This window comes from Anticarsia gemmatalis, chromosome 16, assembly GCF_050436995.1.
Source record: "Anticarsia gemmatalis isolate Benzon Research Colony breed Stoneville strain chromosome 16, ilAntGemm2 primary, whole genome shotgun sequence".
Lineage (NCBI taxonomy): Eukaryota > Metazoa > Arthropoda > Insecta > Lepidoptera > Erebidae > Anticarsia > Anticarsia gemmatalis.
In genome coordinates, this window is record NC_134760.1 from 7,512,861 (window position 1) to 7,523,861 (window position 11,001).

At 32.5% G+C, this 11,001-nt stretch overlaps 3 protein-coding genes across 3 annotated transcripts; 2 read left to right on the forward strand and 1 right to left on the reverse strand.

Annotated features, from left to right (window-relative positions):
- The first annotated feature begins 2,111 nt into the window (after positions 1-2,111).
- LOC142979393 (glucose 1-dehydrogenase 2-like) lies at positions 2,112-3,186 on the forward strand. The gene has a single exon (XM_076124273.1). It carries the CDS (start codon positions 2,148-2,150, stop codon positions 2,928-2,930), a length of 783 nt encoding a protein of 260 aa, XP_075980388.1. The 5' UTR covers positions 2,112-2,147; the 3' UTR covers positions 2,931-3,186.
- Positions 3,187-4,333: 1,147 nt separating this feature from the next.
- Positions 4,334-6,886, reverse strand: LOC142979591 (uncharacterized). Its single transcript, XM_076124612.1, has 3 exons — positions 6,728-6,886; positions 6,448-6,630; positions 4,334-6,085 (listed from the first exon to the last, which is right to left on the reverse strand). The coding sequence occupies exons 1-3, from the start codon at positions 6,774-6,776 to the stop codon at positions 5,868-5,870; spliced, it is 450 nt and encodes a 149-aa protein (XP_075980727.1). The 5' UTR covers positions 6,777-6,886; the 3' UTR covers positions 4,334-5,867.
- Positions 6,887-7,108: 222 nt separating this feature from the next.
- crok (crooked) lies at positions 7,109-10,591 on the forward strand. Its single transcript, XM_076124615.1, has 3 exons — positions 7,109-7,303; positions 7,376-7,537; positions 7,907-10,591. Exons 1-3 carry the CDS (start codon positions 7,243-7,245, stop codon positions 8,125-8,127), a joined length of 444 nt encoding a protein of 147 aa, XP_075980730.1. The 5' UTR covers positions 7,109-7,242; the 3' UTR covers positions 8,128-10,591.
- Positions 10,592-11,001: the final 410 nt, after the last annotated feature.

Sequence of the window (11,001 nt, forward strand, 5' to 3'; positions counted from 1 at the left end):
TTCTCTTACTCGGAACTTTTCACAACCATTCAGTTCATATGAAATTGTGTTTGATAGAGTATATTTACACACAGTTTGCTTGTTACAGAACGTACAGTCGGTTTTTTGATCAGCGATTAAAGTTGCATCTTCTAAACTTTGGAGGCCAAAAACAGAAATTATTAATTATTTTTTTACAAATTTAATTTTTATTTTGGTTAATGAATCAGTTTCGGCTTCACCCCTCCAATTCTCAATAAAAGAAGGTTGATCTGAAAAAATTGATTCGGCATCAAATGACCGATTATGACATTTATGTCAGATTTCAGGAGGATTCTTGGAAGACTTCCATTATGGTCAAATTTATTGTGCTCTTTTTTTAAAGCTGATACTACTGCTCCATCATCATCTGGTATTGAGAGCTACTTTAAAACTTTGAAAAACTTGCTCTTTAAAACAAAGTTACAAAAGTTCCGAATTGATGAATTTATAAAAATACATTGCCAATATTTAGACCGGGAAATCGCACTTGCGAAAAGTGATCTTATTAGTGACTTACAGAATAAAGAACCTAAACGCTCTCGAAAAAGGAAGTATTCATTCAAAAAATCTCAAAGCCAGGTGGAAACATCTGAAAAACAAGTAAAAACATCTCAAACGCAAGTGAAAAAAAGAAAAATAATAAAGTCTGTGAGAGTTAGGAAGATTAATCGGTCATTTGATGCCGAATCAATTTTTTCAGATCAACCTTCTTTTATTGAGAATTGGAGGGGTGAAGCCGAAACTGATTCATTAACCAAAATAAAAATTAAATTTGTAAAAAAATAATTAATAATTTCTGTTTTTGGCCTCCAAAGTTTAGAAGATGCAACTTTAATCGCTGATCAAAAAACCGACTGTACGTTCTGTAACAAGCAAACTGTGTGTAAATATACTCTATCAAACACAATTTCATATGAACTGAATGGTTGTGAAAAGTTCCGAGTAAGAGAAATACCAGAATTTATAATGTTTTCGCAAAAATCATATAAATTAATAGGTGCTGTAGAATTTATTCCACCAATTATCGAAACTGGCACAGGCCACTATAAATGTCACTATCTTACACCGAAAGATGAGATATTCTGTTACGATGATTACGATTCTAAAATTCGTATAAGCACTGATCAACCAATATTCATTCATTCTATAACTTATAGCCACATTGATTGCTAAATAATTAAATCGTAGGTACAATAGATATAACCAGTTATGAAAATATAAATTTAACAAATTACTTATCTTGGTTTCATTTACGAGTATATGGTCACCCTACACGCTGAATTTACAAGAAAATAGTTAAGTATTGTTTTTTCAGAATCTAAATTAAATACATTGCTGAACTGTGCAGATATATTTAGCAGACATTTCTGCTAAATGCTAGTATCTCTGGCTTTAGATTCCGTTGTCATCTCAGGTGGGTACAGTCAAAAATATATAATTAGAACGTCAGGATTGAGGAGCCAAAGAAAATGCGTTCATCTACAAAATTTACTCTGTTTTACTATTTTATTGCTATACTGCAAAAACAAACACAACACCTACTAAATGATCATTATGTCGAATATAATAATTGATCGCTCATATCCAGTAGAAATTCACCTGTTAAATTTAGATAGAGGAGCCATACTAAAAGTATTGTATTTTCTTACATTTTAGCGCCACAGAAGCGAAATTTGTAGACGGTAATATGCAAAATTGCTGCTAAATGATACAAAATTTTCAAAAATATTCATCTATTATTTACCGAGTTATAGGTGGCTCCTCAATTTAAACGTTTAGATTGAGGAGCCACTTTTGCATTAATATATCTAGTTATATATCTTGCTGCTAAATCTAGAATTCGTGCTGCAAAATCAGCTTCCTTGCTGCTAAATAATGGTAAAATCAGATTTTAAAAATCTGATGTGGCTCCTCAATCCTTACGGACATGTTATGATGAGGTTGCAACATTTTGCCTATATCAACATGAATCTCAAGTATTTTTCAACACTCAAAACTATATGAGTACATTGATAAATCGAACAATCATTGCTATACTTACCTACCTACCTAGGTACATATGTAGGTATATAAGTTGAGAGCCAGCCGCTGTACTCACACAGTCGATTGTGTACCTTTTCGCAGTCATGGGCTTCAATGACAAAGTAGTTATCATCACCGGCGCTAGTTCCGGCATCGGTGCCGCTACAGCTATCAAATTTGCTGAACATAAAGCCAAAGTCGTGATCGTGGCAAGAACTGAAGCAAAACTAAAAGAGGTTTCCGAGAAATGTGAAAAACACGGCTCGAAGCCGCTAATGATCGTCGGTGACGTCAGTAAAGACAGCGACATCAAGAACATCATCAGTACCACCATTTCACAATATGGGAAGATTGATGTCTTAGTTAATAACGCTGGTATTGGAGGAACTGCGTCGATTTGGGAAGAAAAGGCAATACAGGTGTTCGACAAAATCATGGCAACCAATCTTCGATCAACCGTCTACCTGACACATCTTGCTGCGCCTTATCTTATCCAGACGAAAGGAAACATCGTCAACATTTCTAGTATTGCCGCTGTTGATGTCATTACGACAGGACATTTTGCATATTGCACTTCGAAAGCTGCGATGGATCATTTCTCAAGATCCGTGGCCTTAGACCTGGGACCTAAAGGCGTTAGAGTTAATACTGTGAATCCTGGGCCAGTTGAGACCGACTTCGTGAGTAACCTTGGAATAGAAAAATCAAAACATGAACAGTTCTGGAAGAATGTAGCGACATCCACTGTTCTCGGAAGAGTATCAGCACCTGAAGAGATTGCTGATTTGATCTTGTTCGTAGCTTCTGACAAAGCAAAAGCTATCACAGGCTCATCATTAGTTTCTGATAACGGAACATTGCTATACCGTAATATTAAACTCGAATAGAAAAACCTTGGGAGGATGCTACTTAAGTTCATACCTTTTTTTTGAGTGGCTAATTAAATAAAAAATATAATTAAAAAACTTGTTTCATGTTATTTTATCCAACTCAGACTAATTATGTTCCTATTATTCACACGCTTTTCTTTTTTGTTGAATTTTGAGTAAAGTTTGTAAGTCCAACGAGGAAGGGTCAGAATAAGATGAATATACCTAAGCAGGATACTTTCAACTTTACCAATCAAACTAAACCTAAAAATATTGTCTAAACATTATACCCACGCAAATATTATACCTTAAAATAAATAAGTCAGAAAACCAAGTTGTCATTACATTGATGCTTCTGCATTTTTTTTTCTTACAGCATGCAGAACGATGCTGAAAGACTATCCCACCAAGAACATTACTTGAAACTTAGCATTTTGCTGAACATTGGCACCTAGTGCCTACCAATAGTTTGTGTTTTTTTTCCATCTCTTGTGCTAATAATTGCTGTTGTGTCGCGGTGAGTTTTACAAACATACAAATAACGGACACAAAGTACAACCAGACCCGAAACAATTATTTGTGGATCGCACAAATAATTGTCCCGTGTGGGAATCGAACCCACGACCCCCCGACGCAGTGGTCACGGCGTGGCGACCACTGAGTCGTTATTTTAAGGATTATTTATTATTATATTATTGCCACTTGATATGTTTTTCTTTTCACTTAAATAGATAAACAAAAGTAAGTAGGTATTAAGTATCTACGCAGTAAGTAGGTAGGCACTCGGCTATTTACTAAGGTAGGTATTACGTATAATAGTAAAATGACTTGCAAAATACATTGAAGATACCTAAACGAGTATGTTATTACTTAGTATAATACCGTACTATCAGGTAGACGTTGTTGACCAATAAATCATAGGTCCTTAGGTAAAGTATCAAAAGTGAAAATGCTACTGTTCAGGAGCCATTCAATGTTTATTATTTGCAAAACTCTAGATCTTGGTAAAATTCAGATCACAGTATGTTGTGTTCGGATCCCAAACTATTATGTTCTAGCGCCGTAAACGGCACGTTAGTTTTGAACTTTCAGTGCGTCAGTATGGCCACATTTCTCCAATTTAGTTTATTTTCAAAAACATGTCTTATGTTTTAAAAAGTAATAGGTAAATGAATAATTCCATTCATAATGCAAATTAAAAGAAATGCGAAATTTAATAAGACATGCCATATATTGAAGTGTACGTAGGTACGCCATAGAGTCATAACTTGGTGATATGTTGCTTTGCTCTTGCTTGCTTCATATTACATGGGACCACAAAAATTACATATGTATGTACCTATGTTAAACAACGAACAGTTTTGAATCAGCAAGTAAAACACAATTTACTGGAAAATTATAAAATAAAAAAAACGAGAAAATAATAATCGTTTAACAATTTTTATTGATATATTTCACAGTCAGATCAGTTTCGAACACAAATATAAACAAATGCATTTTATCTGGCAATGTTAGTTACATTTTGTATGTGTAGTGTACAATGTACATAGCTCCGAAGTATTATGGTAGCCTTGTACCTATAAATTTACGGTCTTACTTTATATAATAAACGTAGTTAGTGTTTTTTGCTTTGAGTCTATTTTTGAACTGTAGATGAATGCAGAATACTTTATAGCCAAACTACTGTAACAAGTAACTGAATGCATCTACTTAATTATATACTTTTTCCTTAGTCCTAGGTCAAGCTGTACAGTTTACCTGGCCAGAATGACCTGTAGAAATTCTACCCAATAAGCTGACCAATAGCTGGGTCCTGACTGAGAGAGCAGCCTCGCGAGGCAATATCTCGGTCCCGCTCATTTCGATCTCAAAGAAAAGAGACCTAGATGGTGTGGCTTCGTCTTTTTACAATTTAGTGTTACAAGTCATGTTTCACAAGTAGCTAAGTGCTAAAAGTATTGTACAATAGTTCTATTGTCCAAAATGTATGAGTATGCTCAAAATGTTACCATACAAAGTATAATTGGTATTTCCTTACAATTAATTTTGTTATAGATTTATATAAAAAAAATACTGAGTTTTTTTGCTAAATGCTGATATTTATTATTATATGTGTTAGTTTCACTAGTCATGTATTTAAAAAGATCAATTTTATTAGTCATTTTATCAAGTAACTAGTCTTGATTTGGCTTAACGTCTAGTGTGTGAAGTAATGGTCTTACGCAGCTGAGGCAGATCATATTCGTCGCGCAGAATAAATCAAGTTAATATATGCTTTAACTTCTACGACAAGTGGATTAAAACGCCATGTACTCGGCGCGATGTTAAGCTGCCATATTTTAGCTTTAGGTGCTGTTGTGTCTAATAATACTTTATAACATCAGAATTTTTTAATTTATTTGAAATCTGTTTTGATAAGAGGCAGTTTAGTAAAAAATCCACTTTTTAACCTCCTACCACTCCTTGCTTAGCAGTGTTGAAACCAGTACATATTTTTTATAGTCTTATGGAATGATAATATTTTTATATTTATACTTATTAGTCTTTAAGCTGCCAATAAGACTGAGATTCATTTTTTTATCAATAAAATTCTATAATTATAAATTGATTATCTACCCTACATTAAAAAAAAATTTTTGGACGGAAATGATTTTCTTTTAAGTATAGAATTGGATGGATAGTTATTACTAAGTTATTAACATTATGTTTTAAAACACTCACACAAAGTTTAAAAGATCCTCTTACAATTCTTTATGGAGGGGAATTTTGAGATTGCCATTTACTTATATATTATATCATCTGATTATGTTTATATCATAGGATCAGAAAAATATATGATTTTTAATTCTCCAGACTTGTAAACATTTGTAATTTATATAATTTACTTAATATGTGTTTTAAACCATAATGTCAATACAATAAGGCACTTAATTACTAAATTACCATTATAAACCACTAAATAACTTTGTGAAAACAGTATAAAGCTGCCACAGTACTTAATATAAGGGTAATAGATGACATTGTCATTGATGAACTATTGCATTCATCAGCGGAACAGTAGCATTCCTCCCAATAAACTCCATTTTCATATACACCCCAGTTACAAACACCAGTGACACCTGTTTCGGCTACCGATGCACAACGTCGTATAACTTGCCTCCATCTTCCATCCCCTGAAAACGTACAAAAAAGTTTTTTAAATTACTGACTGATATGTTATGTTTACACAAAACTATTGCATATATTCTTTTGTATTTTATAGTTACATAAAAACTATAACTGTAGCTTGTAGAGTATAAAAATTTCAGCTTTAAAAAGGAATTACTTTGCTACATACCTACCGTTATAACATATAAAAGGTATTATCTTTACTGACAAACATAGTAATCAGAGCATAACAAACTACATGGGACTGGCGTTGATTGAAAAAAATATATTTCTTATGGACTATGTTACATCTGAATAGGCTAGGTATTTCCATCAGTTGGACTCTACAGGCACGCAAAGACAGAAAAACAAACTTTTTATATCTTACAAATGAATCCTTTCGGTCCTTGCTGTGTCAATTTCATACAAAAAGATCCTGGCATGTGAGACTCATCACTGAAGCATTCCACTGCTATATGACTTTCTTTGTTAAACTTTTTGTAAGCTCCACAGTTATCTTCACCCTTACTATCCTGGGATGATGCGCATTGATAACACCTCACACAAAACACTGAAAATATGAAAAAAATACAAGTTGATGCACACCAAACGAGAACTATCACGAATAATGAAAATTATAACTGTAAGTTTGGCAGAAGCTCACTCACCAGCTGGCAAGATGCAGAGTAAAGTGAGTATAATACATTTTAATAACATTTTGTTGAAATTATTAGTTATAAACAAAGATAAATGTAACGAACTAAAATGTACACACCCAAACTTAAAGTTTTGTAGTGATGTACTTCTCTTGAGTGAAATTAATGTCATACCGGTTTTGTATAAACCGATAACTACATGTTGTCAATTCAATACCAAATCGTGATTTATTTTTTATTCCAATTTGTTCAATATTAACACAAGTGTGCTTTCAATTTTTTTTAACACAACTTTTATTGAAAATCGCGTAAAGGTAACGCGGAGTATATTATTCGCAACGGTTTTAAATAAGCGTAGTTCGGTATTTATCAATGCGTTACCATCACTAGCCAACTTCAAATGTCAAACTAAAAACAAACTTTAGCAAAGTACGAATCGTAAATTGCCGAAAATTCAACTGAATTGTGCGCTTGTATTTCTGTCTAGTATTTTGTTATTTTGTATAATAGACATTATTTAATTAAAAATGTGTGTCAGCGTTAGAAACCTTTTGTATATTTGCATAGTTCTGAACGTCGTGCCTTATGGTATGTGTAACTTTTCTCACATAAACAATGGTCACGCCCAATTCAAACAATACTAAAAATATTTGTTGATAGTTTTCAGTATAAAGTGCTGGAATTGCCGGTCGAGCAATGACCCAAAGTGCGCAGACCCCTTTGACAACAGCACTGTGCCTATAACGGATTGTAAACAAGAGAAAGGATTGTCGCATCTACCGGGAGTACGTCCCTCCATGTGCCGGAAAATTAGACAAAAAGGTTGGTACCCCGTACCGGTGTCTGTTGCTACAGTCCATAAATAACTCTCGTAACTCACCACAACAAACAACAGCATTATGCTCAGACCCCATAGTTAACTAAACAATGAATGGACCTGAATAATTAGGTTGCCCAGATTTAAACATTGCGGCTAATTCAACTGTTACGGCAGTGTAGTTTTTTTTTAACTTAGTAGCCTATGTGTTTCCTGGGTGCTCTGGTTATTATCATTCCAACTTAATAATAGTTTTATCTATGAAGGTAACAGATAGACTTTCATATTTACAATATTAGTAGAACCTACAGTATTATTAGTCTGAAGTTATTCAAATGTACCATCAATTAATTTGTTTAATAATATGTTTTCAGTGAACGGAGAATGGCGTTACTTCAGAGATTGTGCATATTTAGGTGAAGTTGGTATCCAAGGTGATGAGCGTTTCTGCCTCATGCGGACAGGGACATACAACATTTTTATTGAATACTGCACATGTAACAGCAAAGACGGGTGTAATTCTTCATCATTATTCAGTCCGTTCCCTGTTTTATTCTTTGTATTGACATCGGTTATGCTTAAATGTTTATCGTAATGTCTATTGTGATGTTGAATTTAAGTATACAGTTCAGGTCCTGTACTTGGGAAAGAAATGCATTTTATATGATAAAATTAATTCAAAAATTTTTAGCCCAACACTGAATAGTTGGCATTTAGTATACTACCTACTAAATACCTACTACCTACTGAATAAGGTATTATTATGTCCAATATACTATGAAATCCTGTTATTAATACATTTTAAGAAGATAATTATGTCTGAATTCTCATGATTAATAGTGGTTTTTGTTTTGTATAAAATAAACTTATTCTTTTGACTGCCAGCAATGTAAAGAATCAGATGGATGTATAATGTAACATTTTCCTAAAAAGTCTAATGTTGATGATGTGCCTTTTAACAATCGCATTTATTAGTATCTTACAAAAGCTGTCCTGTTTGTATTAAACTAGCTCTTGCCCATGAGTCCATCTTATATGGACTTAAGTTAAATGGCTTATGGTTAACCTCCAGCAAAAGCTAGTATTTCTATAGCGTATATCTTATTCTGGTATATAAACTAAAAGACTGCCAAGTTTCGTCAATATCCGTCCAATAGTTTGGTGTTGTAGTAACTAAAGTCTGTCAAACATATTTATCAGTAGATCTGCAAAATCATGTTTTACTATTTTTATTACTTTTGCATTTATAAAATTAGTAAGATAGTATAGTTATATTTGCGAGGAAAGAATCTCTGTTTTCAATATAATACTACAAAGCTTTTCCCATTATCAACTACTTTGTACTTACCTAACTTTACTTCTGTTATAGTTAGTCTTTCAAATAGTCACAAGCTTGTCAAATCATTACAGTCTAATATTATACAGGGTGTTAGGCAGACAGTTTTTGGTTATTTGAATTCTGTATCTTAATAAAAAAATTTGCTAAAGGATAAGTCCTAATTAATGTTGAATGATACATGTCAGCAGCAGTTCAGACCAGGTATCTATATTGTTTGGACATTTTCCTTACACCCTGTATATTTCATAAAGTTAACACTCTTATGTATTTGTATTTTCATTTGTCGGCTGGGACCGAGTTGAAAAGTTTATACTGTAACAATATCAGTGATAGACCTAGAAGAATAAATTATATTTATCTGTCAAATTATCTATTTTAGATTGTATTATTGCGAGAGACAGTTGCGAGACGTCTATCCTTAATTCTATTAAAGACTCGATTTGTTATCATTTGCGTATCACACACAATCGACGAATACTCTATCACGAATTCACAAAATATACAAGCACTTAATTAAATATTTCCGTCCTACCTGTTAGTATTTTTACAAGCGTTTTTTGTAGTCTATTGTTAAGTAATTGAGTAAACGCAATTTTCTCAACATGCTAAAACGATTTGCCGTTTGAATGTAATGCGGCCTTGTATTTGTTGGCACGCAATACCTGAATAGAAATATCAATCGTTGTTTGCAACAGCTATCTCAAATCTTAGCTATTTTTGAAAGATTTTTAATGTTGATGTAGTTTAAGCAAAAATTGTGCATATACATATATCATAAGTTATTTTTATATATTGAATAATTAATATCTGTATCGGTAAAACTTTGAGCGATTTATAAATGTACCTTTGTTTAATAAACCTACCTATTTTGTGTACCTATTTTGTTGCTGCTATGCAAAATCATCGTATTCTTTAAATTTGTTGATACACGTAGTAATTAGCAATATTTATTTATAATAAGTCAAAATTTCAATATCATTATATTTTGGATAAACTATCTTCCAACTACTAAAGATAAGTTCAATTATTTTATGCATAAACTTGAACTTTACTTAACTTTGAACTTGTTATCTTTCTAACATTATTAAGTCATAAAAATCGTACATTAGTATAATACTTAACACGTTTTTCGTATGTTCATATTAAAAAAGTTATACAATATTGAGCTATGAGACGTAAGTAGGTATGGTCTCACATGTACAGTCAATTAGACTTATGAACTTAGACAGAATTAATTAACCCAAGGTTTGAGAACGTAAGTTCACTAATTAACCTTTTGTTCATTCATAAAGTGGGCACCTGTACATACGAACCGAAGTTTTTAAACAGATAACTTATATTATTTTGATCTTTTTGATGTATTTAATGTTAAATATGTATGTGTATATGTATAAAGAAAATGTTGTGCTCGTTAATTCGTTTAGGTCAACTGTTGTTTGCAAGCTAAAGATATTTTTTACCTTGGGTCGATAAAAGTGATATATTTTGATAACTACCTTTTTCATGCTAAGGATTCAAATACTGCCTGTAAAAGTATGACCATAGGCGTTACTATTTATATTTGCATCTTAATGTAATATAATACTGGCATATCAACAGCTAAGTTCGTCAACAATAAATAAACAAATAATTTAGTTTTGTAAGACTGAAATCCGTCCTTTTACTGTATAATGAAACATTTTTTATAATGTTGACACAAAATAGAATAGTTTTTTAACGATTTGTTGTTTAATTTTCTAACCTCCATTTCTTTACACGCAGATTAATTACTAACAACTCCCTCGATGGAGCAGTGGTCTAGGTCACCACGCCGCTACCATTGCGACGGGAGGTCATGGGTTCGATTTTATTCTCACATTTGTCTATAGCTGTGTGTGAAATGAAACAATACATATTTCCATAAAATTTATTATTAACCAACATAGGCACTTACTGGTGTCATAAATTATAAATTTTGAGATTCTGTGTTGTTATTTTTCAATGCTTAGACAATAATAAGTTTTCATTGCTTTTAATAAAATCCTGTAAGTGTGGACCAGTTAACTGGACTAAACAGGTTTATGCCATCAAAAACATTCTGTAAAAACCTCAAGTCTCGCCGTAAAAAGTTGTGAAATCTATATAATACCA

Coding starts and splice junctions, on each gene's coding strand:
- LOC142979393 (XM_076124273.1), top strand. CDS start 2,148: ATGGGCTTCAATGACAAAGTAGTTATCATCACCGGCGCTAGTTCCGGC.
- LOC142979591 (XM_076124612.1), bottom strand. CDS start 6,776: ATGTTATTAAAATGTATTATACTCACTTTACTCTGCATCTTGCCAGCT. Junction 6,631..6,727: donor ACTCTGCATCTTGCCAGCTG/GTGAGTGAGCTT, acceptor TCATATTTTCAG/TGTTTTGTGTGAGGTGTTAT. Junction 6,086..6,447: donor AGGACCGAAAGGATTCATTT/GTAAGATATAAA, acceptor GTACGTTTTCAG/GGGATGGAAGATGGAGGCAA.
- crok (XM_076124615.1), top strand. CDS start 7,243: ATGTGTGTCAGCGTTAGAAACCTTTTGTATATTTGCATAGTTCTGAAC. Junction 7,304..7,375: donor TCTGAACGTCGTGCCTTATG/GTATGTGTAACT, acceptor ATTTGTTGATAG/TTTTCAGTATAAAGTGCTGG. Junction 7,538..7,906: donor CCGGAAAATTAGACAAAAAG/GTTGGTACCCCG, acceptor ATATGTTTTCAG/TGAACGGAGAATGGCGTTAC.